This window comes from Ilyonectria robusta (genome assembly GCF_021365365.1).
Source record: "Ilyonectria robusta strain PMI_751 chromosome Unknown BGZ61scaffold_15, whole genome shotgun sequence".
Lineage (NCBI taxonomy): Eukaryota > Fungi > Ascomycota > Sordariomycetes > Hypocreales > Nectriaceae > Ilyonectria > Ilyonectria robusta.
In genome coordinates this window covers 181,649-198,581 of record NW_025764449.1, presented here as the reverse complement: position 1 = coordinate 198,581, position 16,933 = coordinate 181,649, and the positions used below count along the sequence as shown (strand labels likewise).

The following is a 16,933-nucleotide window of genomic DNA, read 5'->3' as shown; positions in this document are numbered from 1 at the left end:
GCTCAACTTGGCCAACAGGGAGGTCTCGTCCCTTCCTACTGTTGAAGTTGAAAGCTGCTGATGATCATGATGTTGATGTTGATGTTGATGTGGTTAGGCCCTTCAAAATCAGCCCCAGAGATCCCCCTAATATATCCACTTATGGCCTTGAGAGATGTTGAAACCTTAGTCCAATCCACCCGTACCCGCTTCGGCAACTGATCAAGGGAATAGGAATAGAATAATAACCTACCAAACCCCAGTCAAGCCAACCACATATTCAGGTAGCCCCCATGCCAGTTCACCTCTTTGGCAAATAGTCTCATCGACAAGTAAACGACGACGCTTTGTTCGGATCCGGGCCGTTGTATCTGAGCTGCTTCGGATACGCACACAGCTCAACCCCTCGAGTCTTGCCTTGCGGCTTCTTTCCCACCGCTTGTCCGAAGCCAGTCAGCACCTCTGGCTCTTTGTCCCTTTCAACCCAGTCCCTGATGGCGTCAAACACAGTACCGCTAGGATCAAACCCGACGCCACCGCCGCAGTGGCCGACACCTGGTGCGAGAAACAATCGGTAGAAGTCGGCAGCGTTAACATCATGTTCCAAAACACGCTTGTAGTAGTCGACAGTGCCGTTTGGCATGATGAGGGGGTCTTGCATGCCGTGCCATGTAATCATCTTTCCGCCTGCGTTTTTGAACTGGGTTAGATCCGGGTCGTCGGTTCCAATAACGGAGCCGTATTTACGGATAGATTCGCGGAAGTATCGCTCATACTCCCTTCTGGTTACGCCATCAAGGGTGAAAGAAGGGTTCCTGGTCTTGTTCAAGAAGACTTGCACCCAGTCGAACGCGATGGAGAAAGGATTTATCTTGCAATCTTGCGGGCTTGTGCAAGCGGTGTTGAGAAGCAACGTCATATTGGCGTCTTGTTGAAGTCCGTACCATAGGAACTTTCCGTCCCTTGTCGTCGGCCCTCTCCAAATCTCTTCTACGAGACTGGCCATCTTCGTGGTGATTTTAATTGAGGCCTTTGGGTTCTCGCAGTGGACAGTTTGTCCGACGACTGAATAGGGATCGAAATCGCACCACGACGGATCGGAAATGATACCATCCGTAACCCCGTCCATCTCGTCACACGCTCCGATGGCTGCATCTTTGAACGCATCTAGAACGCAGCCTGGGGGACGAGTATCTTCCATAACAGTTAGCGGTCTCTGCAATACAGACGCTTGTGGTGTGTGACGTACTTACCCAGAATTTGAGCCACGATAACAGGCCAGACTTCCGCCGGGATAAATCGTTGCCAGTTGATCGCTGGACAACCAGCGACGATGCCATCAAACTGCTTCGGATATCTCTGAGCCATCATATGGCCCTGACGACCGCCAGTAGAGCAGCCGTTCCAGTAGGAAAACTTGGGGAGAGAACCAAAATAAATGTTGGCGGCCATTTTGCCCAATGTCGCAGCTTCATCCAGCGCCACGCTAGAAAAGTCTTGCAATGCAGGCCAGTTGACATTGCCTTCACTCACGAGGCCCCATTGCGCAGTGGGTGTCGTGATATTATGTCCGCCATCGGTGGATGAGGAAGCAAAACCAGCAGCAACGGGAGCAAGAATTACGGTATCGTCACCCGCTCTCCAGCCCCCGCCACCATTCATCAAGAATCGGTTGTTCCATGCCGACTCAAACATAGGGAGTCCGATATATGTATTGACGGTGTCGTGTTGGCCAGGGTGCATGTATTGAAGAGCGATCCGACAGTAGTCGATTTCAGCGGTTCTGTCGCCTGTGCTTCCTCCAGGACCAAAGCCGACTTGCGTTGCGGTCAAGGTCACTTGGACCTTTCTCATAGCGGTGACATTTAGATGCAAGACTTGAATGTCTTTGAGTGTGAGGTGTTTGAATGTCGTAGATTTGCACGTAGGGTGAGCAGTTGTTAGACCAGACAACGCAAAGGCAAGGATCGCCGTAGCAAGTGAAAACAGAGCCATGATTGCGGTTGCTTGAGTTGAGAGTCCCAGAAACGGCATCTTTGCAGCAATATTTATGCACGTCGGAGAAGTCTGCTCAGTCTAGGGTGCATCGTTGCCAGGGGGGCACACCTATATTGAGGAACCTTGTAAGCACCGGGAAGTCTTATCGGCTCCAAAGTTCGGCAATGTTAGGTCAGATTCATCAAGAGGAGAGCCAATCATACTCTGAAGGGGCCGAGGAGCAGATCTTTGTCGTTTCGAAACTAGGACCCAGCAAATAGGCTAAGTAGAGTCTTGGCATGTGACCTCCAAAAGAGGGGAAGGGCAAAAATCTCACATATCAAATTGATCATTCAACGGAGGTCGACAACATCCTTTTGATTAATTGACTAACCTGGCATTAGGCCCTGATATACGTTGTTGCGCACCAAGTTGACCTGCTCAACTCGGGCCACAATCCGATCCCTCGTGCGTCCGACAAAACGACGTACAAACAGGGGCTACTGGCTAGGATATTTCTCTATCAGAAAAGCAGCAGGGAAACAAATGATGGTGATTTATAGATTTCAGGCGTGTTTATTGATACGACTTCGTTTCATCTGCTTCTTGCAGCAGGTGCTCGTCAAACCATGTCACGGCCTGAATTGATTCCCGAGCCCGGTAATCCGATAAGTCCGGCCGAGCTTCTAAATCCGCAGATCAGCGGGAATTCTGCAGGAAAGTCGGCCTATCCCCATGTTAAAGTGGGCTGGTCAAGAACTTTCCTGTGGAACAGAATATTTATGTGATGGACCCAGCCGGGTAAAAGGAGAGATGAGGTTTGAACATTAAATGCGTACGATATGAAAGTCATCAATTGTTAGAACATTTACTACTGAATAAATTTTTCTAGTTATGCATTACTCTTATGTTACTTACTCCTCTTTAAACAGCAATTGATCTAGTACATCTGTTGGGGGAGATGCTAAGATGCGAATGCGGGCTCTAGATTTCTGGCTAACTAAGGGCCGGAAGCACCGTGATTGTAGAAGACGATGTGATAGTTAATTACGAAGGCATTGCAGACGAACAGCTCTGTTGGTTGTCGCATAACATCATCCTGCCCATCTGAACTTGGAAAAAGCAAGTGACCCGTACCGCAACCAAGACGACTCCATCTACCAGCGGCGATTGCTATAGATGGATGTGACATGCATGATCTTTTTGACTAGATAGCAAGGGTGACAAGTTTCTGCTACAAGGCAAATATACTGATGATAACAAGGAAGCTTTTCTCATGTTAGTCTGACAATAAACCACTCACTGTATCGCGGCTCGACCTAGCAAGTCTATATACATAGCTGCAACGATCACGCCTCTATCGTTCATCGTTGCAGAAAGTAGCATCGAAGTACTCCAACACAGGTGGAGGCATCTCTCGATACGCTCCGATCTTCCCTTCGACTATCAAGTCGTCGAGACTAACTTTCGAGTAGCCTGGAACTTCCCAAATATCAGTTCCAATCATCGTCTCCAGCTGTCCATTACCCCAGATCTTGCGGCAGTACCAGGCGAGAGAAAACGGAATCCCATTCGATATTGCGTATTCGAATTCATCTTCAACCTTTTTAGAACTGTGCTTGAATATCTCCGGCTTTTTCCCATGCTTGAGTTCGAAAGAAGCGATTATATCGTCACCGGTCGCCTTCAATTCTGAAAGACCGATAACTCGATTTTTTAGGCCCGAGATTGGGGTGCTAGAAAAGATTGATGCGTAGGCAGCTCCGACATAGTTCCTTGTGCTAAGGTTGGGTGGGAAAAGAGAGTGAGTAACTTGTCTTCCGAATTTGTACTTGACTGATAATGAAGAAAATAACGGATTATGTCCATGAACAAGAAGTCTGACATACCATAAGTTCAAGCTCTCCTTACCACTATTTCCGCTGAGTATGATTCTATTTTTTGCAAGGTCCACACCCATGGCCCTAGATTAGAGTAAAATTATTAGTATCATCGGATATACTACCCTGTATAATTAAATCACTCACAGAGTATTCAATGCAAACTCAGCAAAGTTTCCCGTTACCACAACGGTGGTAGCAATTCCAGCTACTTTTGCGGCGACTTCAACCTCAAGCTTCTTCATATTCACGGGAACACGATTCCCTTGTTCATCATAGCGCGCTGCAAGATCGGAAGGAGAGAAAAGCTGGACCTTGGTGTGAGGGATTGCTTTTACAAACGCATGCTGCCTCGACACTCCTTCATGTCCGACCAGAGAACTAGGTAAGAGTCAATCCTGTGTATCTTGAGATCGTGACGATATAGAAACGTACATAACAATGTCGATGTTTTGTAAAGCTGCGACGAGTGCCGCCTGATCGTCCACATCCACCTCCTCTTTCGAAACATGAGGTGGAAGACCCGAGACATCGGAACCTGGGCGATACAGGACCTTGATTGGGGCTTTGGAAGCGGCAAGAGCCTCGATTATCTTGGAGCTGGCCCAGCCGCGGTGGCCATACACAGCAATTCGGTTGTATTGTGGCTCCATGGTGTGGATGATGTGAACAGGGCCAATGCGGTAGTTAGATCGACTTAGGTATTCCTAGCAGGATGTTTTGTTCGTCTTCAAAGGATAGGTAAAGATGGGTTTATTTATTAAGTACACAGCGAACCGCCCACATCAAGACACGTCACACCAACGGAATCACATCAAGAGTTTGACAAATCATTTACTACCAGAAAGGTAACTAGTGGGGGCGTAGTTCTACTCTAGCGAGCACACACCCGACTCGCGAAGCGTCCCCGCAATGGCCTGGACGAGTGCGTGATGTCAATGGCCTCATTATTTGCTAGCACCAGTCATCTGCTGAAGTGTGTGTAACAACCAGGTTCCCCTGCCGTCTCGATGTACACCTTATTTGTAAGGAAACTGCTGACACTGGTGATCTCCACCATTCGATCGCCTCCTCTAGCGCGCTGCGTGGAGACAAAGGGATCGACTTTGACTGTGATAGTCAAGTGGATAAATTTCACCGAATAGAAGTTGCAAAGCTGTGCCTGATCTTACGAGAAATCGTCCATCAGTGCTTGAAACTAGCGAGATGCAGCTTCTCCGTTTTGTTCGGTCTTCTGGTATATGTTGCCATGCCGCAGGTACAGCTTGCACAGCCAAGGGCGGCGTAGCAGCTAGCCAAAAGGACTTTTGCAGCCTTTCGTTCTCGCATTCATTTGAAGCTGACAGCAAAGTGAGAAATGGCACTGACTCTTCTGCGATTCTTACTGTGGATCACCGGGTAGTGGCTACACTCGGCGGCTAGAAATAGAACTGCTATCTGTCAAACTGGGGGAGATGCCAATTATCGATGTCTTTGGTCGTCCTTCTCGCTCTTGGCGGCGTCCAGTCCGAATTTTGCCTTCGTTTGTCCCATTCACTGCGACATAATCCCCCCCCCCAGGTGGACTACCGTATCGGCACTTGGAGCTCATGATGGCCCGTAAACTTTTAGCTGAATACCAGCAATTGCACAGACGATCCGGCTAGACGAATAGGAAAGGCGCAAGTACGAAGAGCTAGAGCGGCCCAAGTACGTTGCTACAAGGGCATCTCGCCTGTGACAAGGGTGTACATCCCCAAAATGCTCGACAAGCTCGTCAATCCACGGGAAGGAATAATTCTCATGCCAGGTCCCGTCACTGACATGGCGCCCTACTCACTTGCAGTCTTCAGTGCCACGAGACAGTTCACTACTTTGATCTACTTGGCCATCTTCCTTGCTCTCATGATGAAAAAGGACATCTAGCCGAGACAGGTAAGGACAGGCCACCCCTGTCTCGTTCTCGTTATCGGCTTTGACTACTGAATCAAGTAACGCTCATGTTTGTGTGGAGCTTGGGCGACCTTAGTACAAACTTAGCTGGCGAATAACGTGGTCGAAGCTTGACAGGCTCGTTCTTGATTTTGATGAATCCGGCAAAGACGACATTATTAACGCTGGCATCCCAAGAGATATTCGCTCCGGCTCTTGGTCGATTTTGACCTCTTCACCCACCTCAGCCTGTGAACTGCCGGTCAAAGATGGATACCAGGTCAGTTTTGAGACATGCCTCGACTCAGCCTCATTAACTAACTCTTGCATGCCAAGACCTGCGCATGACGATGCCATTTCTCCGTTGACGGACACTTCGAGTCCCACGATGCTCGTCGCCGCATCCCCTATGGTTTCTTCGCCGACCGACTCCGCGTTGTCACGATTCGAGCCTCTCTATCGGCCTAACTCACCTCTAAGTTATTTCTCGACAGGCTCATCTGATGGCCGGTGAGTACGGAATACCAACCTAAGCGCAAAAGAACACTAACAGCTAGAGTGGCCTCAGACCCGTCGAACGAAAAATCGATTACGACTGCTTTCCCGAAGTAGTTGTCTCGGACGACCCCGAGCCGGCTGGATTGGAGAATCAAGTCACTGGATATAACCTGCCACAAGTGGACTACAGCGACGCACCCGAGCTGGATAAACGGGACATTGAGATATACTCTGGTCTTGAGGTTGTGGCAGCACCAGAACTATCCACAAGAAATGTGACGCCGTTAAATCTCCTCGGAGATCAGCCTGACTGGATCGATTGCCCTTTTTGCGAAAGACGAACCATGACTACAATAAAGAGGAAGCCTTCAAATCTAACACAGTAAGTCGATTCCACACAGGTCAGCCCGGCTGTCTAACTGACCTGGTCAGTATGCAAGCTGCCTTTCTACTCGCCACCATCGGTCCCGGCGTTGCTATACCCTACGCTGCAAAATGGTCTTACAAAATACAACATTATTGCGAAAACTGCAACAATAAAGTCGCCTATTTATCAAGGGGGAAGGATGTGTTTGTTTGTAAGGCACCTCTGAGTTCAAGAGAAGCGTCAAGATATCCCGATTCAATTTAGTATTACCTAATATGCAGCAGTAAGGTTTGGTCTCCAACATCAGTCGTTGGCAAGAAGTATAGAAGGTGTCACTTAGTTTCAATTCAAAATCATTTTCCCAAGCTGCCAAAATCAAACCAGTGCCACTATGTAGAAAGTCCCATGCTGGTTTAATTTAGAAATCATGACTGCTAAATTGTCAGAGTGTTGGTACAAAATCCCTTAATTGGCTTATAGAGGCCTCCCTATCGAGGTATCTGGTTGATGTTATGGCAGGTGATGGTTGATATGTGATGTACAAGAGGAAGTGTGCACAAGACCCAGCCATTCAAAGCAGCAATGAATGAGTGCCTCATTTGCTTAGCTCCATTAGAGGGCAACTAGTACAATACGGGGTTTTAGATCAAAACTAACTTACACCCGCTGTAGGTGAACAAGTTGTCATGTTATGATACCCAATCAACAGATAGTAAAATAAGCAACCTCCAGCAATGCACTATACCCTCCAACATACTCAACTCGTAAGAGTCTGTACAAGCAATTCAAGAAACCTCTCTACATCAATATCCTTTGCCGCCTTGATCTTCGCTGCCACCGTCCATCGATGATCCTGTCTTTCTCTTCGGTCCACAATCGTCTGCCCCAGACTCAGAGGACTATATGTCTCGACAAGGACGCTGATCTCGTCGCATGTAACGAGGGAGTAGTCCAGCGCTACGCCCACGGCGACGGAATCGATGAGGCAGCACCATGAGGCAAATTTGCGCGACGCCGCAAAGTTCACTACGTCGAGAAGGAACTTGGCTCCTGAATTTGTGCCGCTCGCAACACGAAGTCGCTCCAGGTGCGACGATGACAGCTCCAGATCCGGGCGAGTAACGACGTCGAGTCCCAACGCCGTGAGGTTGAAGCCTGCTTTGAACACGAGATCCGCGGCCTCGGGGTCAACGTAGACGTTCCACTCGCTCACGGGATTGCCGCCAGTCGCACGCACGGTGCCGGTGTTGTGGAAGCCGAATGAGCCCCCGATAAAGAGCAGCTCCGAGACTTTCTTTGGCAGAAACGGGTCCTTCATCAAAGCCAGTGCTATGTTCGTCAGGGGTCCGAGACAGAGGAGCGATAGGGCCTCCCCATCGTGCTCGTGCTTTGCGACCATTTCAAGGATGAGATCCGGGGCAAAGTGGCCAGACTCTTTGAGGCCTCCATCGTCAATGATACCCAGATCGCCTAAACCATCGGAACCGTGAGAGAATGGATCTCGAGGATAGGGCCTCACGAGGGGTTTTTGAGTACCCCGAGCGACGGGGATCTGGCGTGCGTCTTCACGGCCTGTCAGGTGAAGGATCTTGCGAGCGTTGTAGGAGCAAGTGTCGGCTGGGAGGTTCCCCGATACGGTCGTGATGGCTCGAACATTCAGCGATGGGTGAGACAAGGCGAAGAAGAGGGCGACTCCATCGTCAATGCCGGGGTCGCAGTCGATTATTATGTTTTTCATAGCTAGGAAACTTAAGTTGCTGTGTTTAGATGAAGAAACCTTGAAGCGGGAGTTCTAGTGGGTTATATAACCTCTGCCACGTCCCCTGATGCTGCCGAAACCATGGCCCGCGGCCGTCGGCGCTATCCGGCTCGCACATCCAAGATAAGCAAATATTACGGTTCCACATATCGCTCTTCTGTAGCTGCCCCTAGTGAACCATAACGCTAAGGTAAGGCAGCCATCCCGGCGGTGTAGTTGAGGGGACGAGATATGACCTCGTGCTCGGGGTTCGCGTTCACCCGCCATCCTGCGAAAACATGCAACACCTCTTCAGTTATTAAGCCTGAGATTAAGTAAGGGTAAGGGTCAGTGGCACCGCGGTGTAGGATATAATCCACGCCCATTTCCTAGTCGTCTAGCAAAAATAAAGATTTTGAAATATTCTGTATCATAGCCATCTCAACTCTTCCATGACTCCACCAGTACGAGTACCAATCACCGTACTATGAACCAATTTCGGCCTCTTCCCTTCCTCCTCGGGCTCGTCTCTCCCCACTGTCCGTCATCGACACACCAATCATGCAGCGAGTTCTTTATGATCCTTCAACACCCTCGCGTCAGCTACCTAGGGCATTTCCCGACCTATCAGCTCTGTTATAAAAACTCATCAGAGCAGTCCCAACCGATGATCAGGAAGCCAGAGCGTGAAATCTAGAGAGGGATCTTCTTGTCGTCTGTGCCCTTGGGGGAGGTAGTTTTATCCAGATGGTCACCAGTCCCAATACGAACACCCTCGGTGTGAACCACTCCGTCAAAAATCTCGTCAACTTCCTCCAAAGTCATGCCCTTCGTCTCGACAAACAGCGACCAAATGAGCCCGATGACGACCACGTTCCAACAGGCGTTGATTATGTAGTATTTCCAGCTGATTTCCGAAATGGCAATTGGCGTGGTGTACTGGTTGATGAATCCGATAACGAAGCAGATAGAGTGGCCAAGCGCAACTCCCTTAGCACGTTGAGAGTAATTGAGCACCTCGACGGGATACGTATAGGTTAGTGGCGTCCAAGCGATGCTATAGGAGCCCAGCAGGAGGAATGCGATTGCCACATTGGCGATCTTGCCTGACTGGTTGTTGGATTCGGGACCGAACACGGCGGAGAGCACCGCCATGAGACTCAAGAAGAGCGTCATACTAACAGTCGCCCATAGGAGCATCGCCTTACGACCGACGGCATCTGCGAGGAACGAACCCACCACAGCACATGCGAGGTTCCACACATTCATACCAAGCTACAGTAGGTGGTCAGAAGGGGCCAGCTCAGTTAAGGGGAGACGCGTTGCATAACGCAGGACTTACGTTGATGGTGAGTTGTGTACGAGTCTCGGTAACGCCCGCGACATCAAGCACTTCACTGATAAAGAGCGAGACGGTGTTGGCTCCGACAATCTGGGCAAAAATGTTTACCAGGACCACCAGGATGAACCGCCTAGCGTTAGACTCTGCTCTCCCAAGTTAGCCCTGTACAAGAAACGACATGATGGGGCCACTGACTCGGCGCGATGAGAGCTCTCCATGTGCCGTTGTTCTCCTTCTCAAAATTGATCGTGTCATGGATCTCCTTGAACTCGGCCGCAATGAGTTCAGAGTCGCTGCCGTTACTGTGGACGTCCTTGAGCACCTGATAGGCCTCGTCGTATTTGCCATGATACACCAGCCACCGCGGCGATTCTGGCATAAACGGCAGGATACTAATAGCTAGGAGAGACGGGACGGCTTGCGCCTGAGAAGCGCAAACATCAAGTCAGAACCGCAGGAATCATCAACACTCGCCGGGTCAAACTCACCAGAGACAAGGTTCTCCAGGCCCATGTGTTGGGAATCTCAGAAGTCCTGAGGCTGAGGCCTGATGCCACGGTAGCTGCGAGATACCACGAGGCCATGTACAGCCCTCCCATCCAACCTTCCACATTCTCACATCAGCATGAAGATATTTTGAGCGGGAACATGCACGCCTCTAAGAACTCACCTTTATGCTTGGGATGAGCCATCTCCATGACCCAGATAGGCGCTGCGGTAGCATTGACAGTGATGGCAACGCCGAGAAGGAAGCGTCCAACGCAGAACATGGCCTCTGTGAGAGAGATAGTCAATCATTATGATCATATGCAAGGGACATGGAGAAGAGTGGATATCATACGGTGGACCGCCGAAGCTTGGATGGCAACGCCAAGGGCAGTGAACATGGCGGACAGCGCGATGCCCCATTTTCTCCCTTTGGCGTCTGAGAATTGGCCGGCAAACAGCCCGCCGATGATGGATCCAGCATTGATGATTGCAACGTTGAGGCCGATCATGTCAGAGCTGAGGGAGAAATCTGTTGATAGACATATTTATGTCAGGAAGGCCGATGGTGATACAATCTGCCGGACGGAGGAACCCACACTCTGTATACTGGTCAAGCGCATTGACAGAACCCATCATGGCTTGATCGAAACCCATTGTCTAGTACACGTAGCGTCAGCAACAACTTGGTTCCGTCGAATTCCTTCTGTGGGTGATGGGAGGTTCATACGCATCCATTGAAGATGGCTGTCAACATCACGCCGAGCATGAGGCGGTTGCTTTTAGAGAAGCCCCCCATGGTGGTGTAAGGTTGGCGTTGTCCAAAACAGTTGGATAGCGAGATCAAAAGTGGTCAAAATGTTCAACAGGAGTGGATCGGTCAAAAGCGGGAGAAGAGTTTGTCAGGAAGGATCTTGTCAAGGTGAGGCGCTGGTCATGGCTATGATATAGACCACCCTGTACCATGTCTTATCTACAGCTAAGGGCCGACTGAGGGGATGTGACCTCGGCGATGAGATTGTGAGGAGACATCCTTATCAGTGGACTTTGCAGGGCTATAATACACCAGTAGCAATGATCCGGCGGCGGGTCCCGCTAGCCTACTAAATCGACTTTGTTTTACCCTGGGCCCCCTAGCTTATCGACCGAGTCATGAGGGTGTAGCGACATTAGTGGAAAATGCCAGGTTGCTGGCGTCAAGGCCCGGCTCCGCGGCACCATTCGAACGCCCCCTCGCCGGCGGCCACGAGCTGTGCCCCGAGGTTGTATGGGAAGTGGAATGGGACTCTTCTGAACGTAGAGCGTACTTACATGGCGTCGGGTTCGAGAACGCATTAGTGAGGATTACCGACTACAACTGGTGCCTCACTTGCTTGCATCGGTTATTCAAATAGAAGCTTAGGACTCGATTGATTCACTCCCCCGTGTTGAGACATCCCCTAATGAGTTGGTTCAATAGCTATTCTCAATATAAAATCCTAGAGCTGCTGAGGGACGTGTTTTCTCTAGCCACACTCTTGCGACGGATGCAAACTGGAAAATCCGATGCACAGCAACGAGCCTAGACGGAGGACCGTATTGGTTCGAAATCTTTAATCCTCTCCCAAACTTCCGGTGTCAGCGAGGAACTGAAGTTGCTGCTGAAGGAGCTATCCAAGTAGTCGTATCCTTCGTCGGGAACCCACTCAACGGCGAACTTGGACTGGGAATATTCTTCGAGGCTCTGGATAGTCGAGCGGAGGGACCGGGGCATGCGAGTGATGAGAGTGTTCTTATACCAGCTATTTAAGAGCCACGTTAGTCTTCTTTGACCAAAGGAGAAAGGATAATTCTGTCCATATAATCAAGCTTGTAGAGTTAACATACGCGGCGAAGTAGACAATTGCCATCATGATACGTGTCTCTTGCGTTGGGTTGGGCATACCAGCGTGCCTTGATGTTTGGACAAGATTAGCACAACAACGAACCAGATACCAGAGTGCCAAAAAGAGCCAGAATTAGGTTCACTCACCAAAGTCTCAGGTCGCGCAGAACAATCGAGCCCTTCTTAATCGTAGGATAACATGGCCGCCTGACGGCGCGCCTCGCCTCCAACAGATCTTCAGCGATGATAGCCTCCCCGAGAGAGCGGTGGCAATCAATGGCAGTATGTTGTGTACCCAGCCAGAGTTCTGTTGTGCCATTGGCGGGGCCCACATCAACCAGGCAAGTATTGAAGACGACACCAAAAGGATGCTTCGGGTGCTCGCAACGAAGGTCGGCATGGACAAGCTGGCGTTCCTCGGTGGCGAGGAGCGTGTTGGTTCGGATGAAGTGGGCTTCGGGCTGGGGGCCGAGAATGTAGGAGAGAATCCGAGTACCAAACTTGTTCCCGTAGATTTCGGGGAAGAGCCATTCTAGTTACGAATTGATCAGTACAAAGTCAGCGACATGGTGTCTCTCGAGGTCTGTCAAGACCGGTGTCTCGCACTGAAGAAGAAAACACGGTGGTAGAGCCTGGTATAATGGATACAAGGTAACCTTTCGCAGGCACTTCGTACCTTTCTCCAGAGGAGGGACCTGGGACAAGTTCCCCCCTAAAGCAGCGCTATCGTTGGTCAAGTTGTCGCTCAAGCGACTGAAGGATCAAGTTAGCACAAGAAAAATGGGTTGGAGGTGCCAAAGGGATTCATGATTTCCTGCAACGCGACGTGGCAAGAAATGAGGACTGACTTGTAGACCGTCTTGCCAGCTTCGTTGTCACCGGCGCGCACCAGTCGTTCGGTATCCCGGAGCATCCTATCATTGAGCTTGTCGATGATGGCGGTGTCGATGGCGTTTTCAATCACAACCAAGCCATCTTGGAAAAAGGCTTCTATGGCGTCGTAGAGCTTCTTGTCTCCCATGACACCACTGTCGCGCTCCTCGTCCGTGAGGTGGATAATTTGGGGCCCATCCATTTTCTCAAGATGAAGAGGATGATGGATTGAGAAACACGGACAAGTCAAGAAAACAGAAGAGTTGAATTGCTCAAGTAGAATACGAGTGATATTTGATATGCTGGGCAGAGCGTAGGTTGCTGTCAGGCGTTTCTATCTCTCGTTCTTCGCAGATGTTAAGTGCCGAGTTTCGCGCATCGCCCTGGCGCCGAACTGTCTTATCTAGACTAAAAGTTTGAGCAAATTCCATGACACATTTGCTTCTCACACAGCATCAAAAACTGGATTGTCCACAGAGTCTGACAAGCGGAGCGCGCGGTCTGCAGCTGTTCCTACTCTCCGGAGACAATCATCTCGCCGCCTTGAGCTCCTTTGATCCGGCGTATGCGATGGTGCCCGGTGGCTAGCGACGCGAGTACGCAGGATCACGAAAACTGGATACAGCGTCGGGTCCACGAGTCAAGCAACCAAGATAGAACCAACTGCAGGAGTCCGTATCCAGTTTTCATATCCAGTCTTGCCAGCCTCTTGAGATAAGACGTCGAAATGGTTGCTCCGGGTTGGGGGCATGGACGAGTGGCGCGTGCATCTATCCAGTTTTTAAACTGGATATAAGTAAATGAAAACTGGATGTTTCTGACCATGGTCTGAGTCATAGATAGGGGTTTCTTTCAGATTCCAATCCCGTTTCGGCTAAAGAGTCCTGTTCTCTTCAGGGCGTGATTTCCAGCCGTCCAAGGATCGACTGCAAAGTCGTTGGTACACGGGGGTGGACACAGGCTTTCCATTGGCGTATTCACCATGCACATCCAGTTTTCCTCAGCAGTTTAGAACTCAGCCAACCTCGTCTAAGAGTCTTCTTATCAGCGTATCCAGTTTTAATAGCGTCTTGAATGGCGCCAAGGCCGCATCCAGTTTTAATATTACCAGACTGCCTGGCTACTTAACGTTTTGGGAGTTCTTACCCCTCAAAAACTGGATCAAGCGTCGAAACCCCCAGGTCCAACCCGCGCGCCTCTCCTCCCCTGGTTGATGGTCTAGTGACTGTGGTTAATTACCCGGATGAATGAATCCACGGACGTCGGCGAACACCGGGGTTTAATGTGAAGCATTAAGGCGTATCCAGACATCCTTTACGCTCCCATGTTACATCCTATCTCGGACTGTGCAAGCGCCGCCGGTGGCGAGTCGATAACCTTCCAGCCTATCCAGGGTTCTAGATCATCGTCTCACAAGCCCGGGCGAGTGGGACAACGAGATAGGTTCTAACCACCCGTTAGTGGAAAGGCTGCCGCTGGGGGCTTGCTAGATGCAAATTCTAAAAGCAATGAGAAGACTTGGTATGCGTCCCAGACAAAGTCTATATAGGGCATCTCGTTCCAAGTCATCTATCTTGAGATTATCAGACGAGCATCCAATCCTGCTTTGCCTCTGGTCATCGAAGACGTCGAGCCTTAGTTCACATGGCTCTCCATCCTTCACAAAATCCCAGTCAGACTCTCCATCGTGTTGCTACCACATATTGAAAGAGACAACCCGACATTCTTGGCTACTTACGCGTCAAGCCATCTTTTCTTCTACCTTGTCGTCCTCTGGAATAAATCGATGGACATGGCGACGCTCGCAGAAGGCAAGTCCGATATCCGCCGCCGAGTCTGGGAGCCACTCCTGAAAGTAGCCCGGCCCGACTCCCGCCACCACTTCGACTTTAGCAGCTTCATCACCGACTTCAGAGGCTCCGACCAGGCCACGGCTCGACTCATCCAGCTCCCTGCCTACACCAACAGCGACGTCCTATTCATCACCCCCGACAACTGCCTCGAGGACCTCCGCCTTCAGGCTCTGCGAGACGGCAAGACGATCCTCATGACCACGTACGGCATCCGACGGGGCTTCTGGGTCCTCGACCCGCGCCGCATCCCCCGAGATGACTATCGCTTCGCCGCCATGCTCGACGGCATGGAGCGCCACGGGCGGCCGGTCAGCCTGGCCGATATCATCGCCACGGGCTGGCGCATCCCCTTCATGGTCACTGGGACGGGGGCCATCAACTTCCGCGGCGTGCGTTTCGGCAAGGGCCACGGCTTCTTCGACCTCGAGTGGGCGATGCTGTACGTGCTCGGCGTCGTAGATCAGGAGACGGTTGCTGCGGCTGTGGTGCATGATTGCCAGATGCTGGAGGAAGAGCTGCACCCTGAGGTGTTTGATACCGTGTGTGATGTCGTTGTGACGCCTACTCGGACTATTGAGGTCAAGGGCGTGCGGAAGCCAACTTGTGGGATTTTATGGCCGGTCTTACAGCCAGGGATGATAGACAGTATCCCGCCCTTGCAGGAGCTGAAGGCGATGGGCGGGAGTTTTAGTAGAGTTTAGAAAGTACAAGCAATATTTCCATGACTAAATTCCAGTTCTCGTGCCGCTGTATTATTCCTGCGCGCAGTTTGAACTCTAGTGGTCGATGTGGTACAGAATAGTCCCCGACATCCCCACCCCGCGACCCCCAATCCAGAAAATGGTAGCGAGAGAGGCTGAGTGTTTGATCGTAATCACCCTCAGCCAGCATGACGTATCCAGTGATACTTATATGTGACGGTCGCGACCATCCTGAAGGGTATAGGGTAGGTATATCAGTCTTTGGATCAGCATATTTGGCAGACAACAAGTTCCCCGTCTGATCTCTTAGATTCGGTTTGAGGCAGCGTATTGGCTGCATCCCTTTGCAAATCTACAAACCCTGCTTTAGGAGCAACTCCAAGGCTTCCTCTGTCTTTCAAGTGACAGGCTCCGTTTTCCAATTCTCCCTGAGATTACAATGCACCAAACGGAGGACCAAGGAGTAACCATTCCCTCGCCGGTAGGAGGACAAATTTTGCCTCAGGTGGCTGTTTTTTTTCTCCGCCGTTACTGAACATATGTAGTATTTCAACTTCGTCAACGAATTTGCGTCTGCAGAGATATATTACATTCACCGCAAAATGTGACATCTTTATATGCCAAATTTATTAATCGAGACTATTGCTGCTTCTAATTGATTTTGTCAATCTCAAGCTCCACTTCAATCCTGAACCGGCTGACCCAATTGTTGAAAATGGACCTAGTCAATAAAAATACACGAACTCCACCACCGTGCGCCCCGACACACTGTTGTGCGACGTGTATCCTATTGCGAGAGGTGGCTTTATATCTCAACAGCGGAAGAATTTATGGGCACTAAGTATGTTAGTCGCCAGTTGTTTACAAGGCATACATTATCGCTAACTTACACAAGCAACATACTAAGTGGGAGGTAACCATTAGCTTCTTGTCCGTTATCAGATCTGATAAGATTGTAACTTACTCCGTCATTACCGCATGATTGAAGAAGGGGTTGTCCAGACCTCCCAGGCCAAGAACAAATTCGAGAGATTGGGAATTGTGAAGATGTTTGCTGTTGGTCTTGGCACTACGTATTTATTAGCGTCAATAAAGAAATTAATGCAGTGCGAAATAGACTTACACAATACGTATTGGGCTTTAAGCAATTGTCAGTACTACATCTCAATTAGAACTTCTGATCCAAACTCACATAGACCCCAGGGCAAGTAGCGCCAGTCGGTTTACCCCATCCGTAATTGCAGACGAAAGCGCTAGAAGATGCGACAAGTGAAAGGATTGTTAGAACCTTCATAATGGGCAGGGAACAGGGGGGTGAGTTGTGAGTCAGGACAGAAAGTGAGTGCTCACAAGAATAGAGAGGGGATGAGGTTTATAACTGTTCCCACCCCCATTACTCGCGATTCGAGCTGACAGTTTCGGCTATTACAAATCGGGATGAGGGAGTTATACGGTGTCGATACG

At 50.1% G+C, this 16,933-nt stretch overlaps 8 protein-coding genes across 8 annotated transcripts; 2 read left to right on the top strand and 6 right to left on the bottom strand.

The window, feature by feature from the left end:
* Positions 1-52: 52 nt before the first annotated feature.
* On the bottom strand, positions 53-1,974 carry BGZ61DRAFT_549495 (Tannase/feruloyl esterase; the record flags this gene model as incomplete). The annotated part of the gene is made up of 2 exons (XM_046255436.1): positions 53-1,173; positions 1,233-1,974. 2 exons carry the CDS (start codon positions 1,972-1,974, stop codon positions 302-304), a joined length of 1,614 nt encoding a protein of 537 aa, XP_046101797.1. The 3' UTR covers positions 53-301.
* A 1,339-nt stretch (positions 1,975-3,313) lies between these two features.
* Positions 3,314-4,489, bottom strand: BGZ61DRAFT_495589 (NmrA-like family-domain-containing protein; the record flags this gene model as incomplete). Its single annotated transcript, XM_046250908.1, has 4 exons — positions 3,314-3,737; positions 3,846-3,920; positions 3,984-4,217; positions 4,272-4,489. The coding sequence occupies 4 exons, from the start codon at positions 4,487-4,489 to the stop codon at positions 3,314-3,316; spliced, it is 951 nt and encodes a 316-aa protein (XP_046101796.1).
* A 1,432-nt stretch (positions 4,490-5,921) lies between these two features.
* BGZ61DRAFT_455374 (uncharacterized protein) lies at positions 5,922-6,946 on the top strand. Its single transcript, XM_046246371.1, has 4 exons — positions 5,922-6,027; positions 6,084-6,257; positions 6,316-6,627; positions 6,678-6,946. Exons 1-4 carry the CDS (start codon positions 6,017-6,019, stop codon positions 6,874-6,876), a joined length of 696 nt encoding a protein of 231 aa, XP_046101795.1. The 5' UTR covers positions 5,922-6,016; the 3' UTR covers positions 6,877-6,946.
* A 423-nt stretch (positions 6,947-7,369) lies between these two features.
* BGZ61DRAFT_534562 (Inosine/uridine-preferring nucleoside hydrolase domain-containing protein) lies at positions 7,370-8,350 on the bottom strand (the record flags this gene model as incomplete). The annotated part of the gene is made up of 1 exon (XM_046254164.1): positions 7,370-8,350. One exon carries the CDS (start codon positions 8,348-8,350, stop codon positions 7,370-7,372), a length of 981 nt encoding a protein of 326 aa, XP_046101794.1.
* Positions 8,351-9,043: 693 nt separating this feature from the next.
* BGZ61DRAFT_549487 (sugar transporter) lies at positions 9,044-10,977 on the bottom strand (the record flags this gene model as incomplete). Its single annotated transcript, XM_046255435.1, has 8 exons — positions 9,044-9,625; positions 9,693-9,835; positions 9,888-10,116; positions 10,181-10,296; positions 10,363-10,467; positions 10,534-10,710; positions 10,778-10,838; positions 10,909-10,977. The coding sequence occupies 8 exons, from the start codon at positions 10,975-10,977 to the stop codon at positions 9,044-9,046; spliced, it is 1,482 nt and encodes a 493-aa protein (XP_046101793.1).
* Positions 10,978-11,959: 982 nt separating this feature from the next.
* BGZ61DRAFT_357187 (uncharacterized protein) lies at positions 11,960-13,120 on the bottom strand (the record flags this gene model as incomplete). The annotated part of the gene is made up of 4 exons (XM_046240855.1): positions 11,960-12,110; positions 12,190-12,574; positions 12,738-12,765; positions 12,899-13,120. Coding segments are annotated over 4 exons (786 nt in total), but the record flags the coding sequence as incomplete, so codon positions are not given.
* Positions 13,121-14,707: 1,587 nt separating this feature from the next.
* BGZ61DRAFT_480152 (5-formyltetrahydrofolate cyclo-ligase) lies at positions 14,708-15,469 on the top strand (the record flags this gene model as incomplete). Its single annotated transcript, XM_046249160.1, has 1 exon — positions 14,708-15,469. One exon carries the CDS (start codon positions 14,708-14,710, stop codon positions 15,467-15,469), a length of 762 nt encoding a protein of 253 aa, XP_046101791.1.
* Positions 15,470-16,088: 619 nt separating this feature from the next.
* BGZ61DRAFT_455370 (uncharacterized protein) lies at positions 16,089-16,802 on the bottom strand. The gene is made up of 5 exons (XM_046246370.1): positions 16,662-16,802; positions 16,593-16,607; positions 16,434-16,538; positions 16,360-16,371; positions 16,089-16,306 (listed from the first exon to the last, which is right to left on the bottom strand). Exons 1-5 carry the CDS (start codon positions 16,761-16,763, stop codon positions 16,298-16,300), a joined length of 243 nt encoding a protein of 80 aa, XP_046101790.1. The 5' UTR covers positions 16,764-16,802; the 3' UTR covers positions 16,089-16,297.
* Between the last annotated feature and the right edge of the window lie 131 nt (positions 16,803-16,933).

Coding starts and splice junctions, on each gene's coding strand:
- BGZ61DRAFT_455374 (XM_046246371.1), top strand. Junction 6,258..6,315: donor ACAGGCTCATCTGATGGCCG/GTGAGTACGGAA, acceptor GAGTGGCCTCAG/ACCCGTCGAACGAAAAATCG. Junction 6,628..6,677: donor AAGCCTTCAAATCTAACACA/GTAAGTCGATTC, acceptor TGACCTGGTCAG/TATGCAAGCTGCCTTTCTAC.
- BGZ61DRAFT_455370 (XM_046246370.1), bottom strand. CDS start 16,763: ATGAAGGTTCTAACAATCCTTTCACTTGTCGCATCTTCTAGCGCTTTC.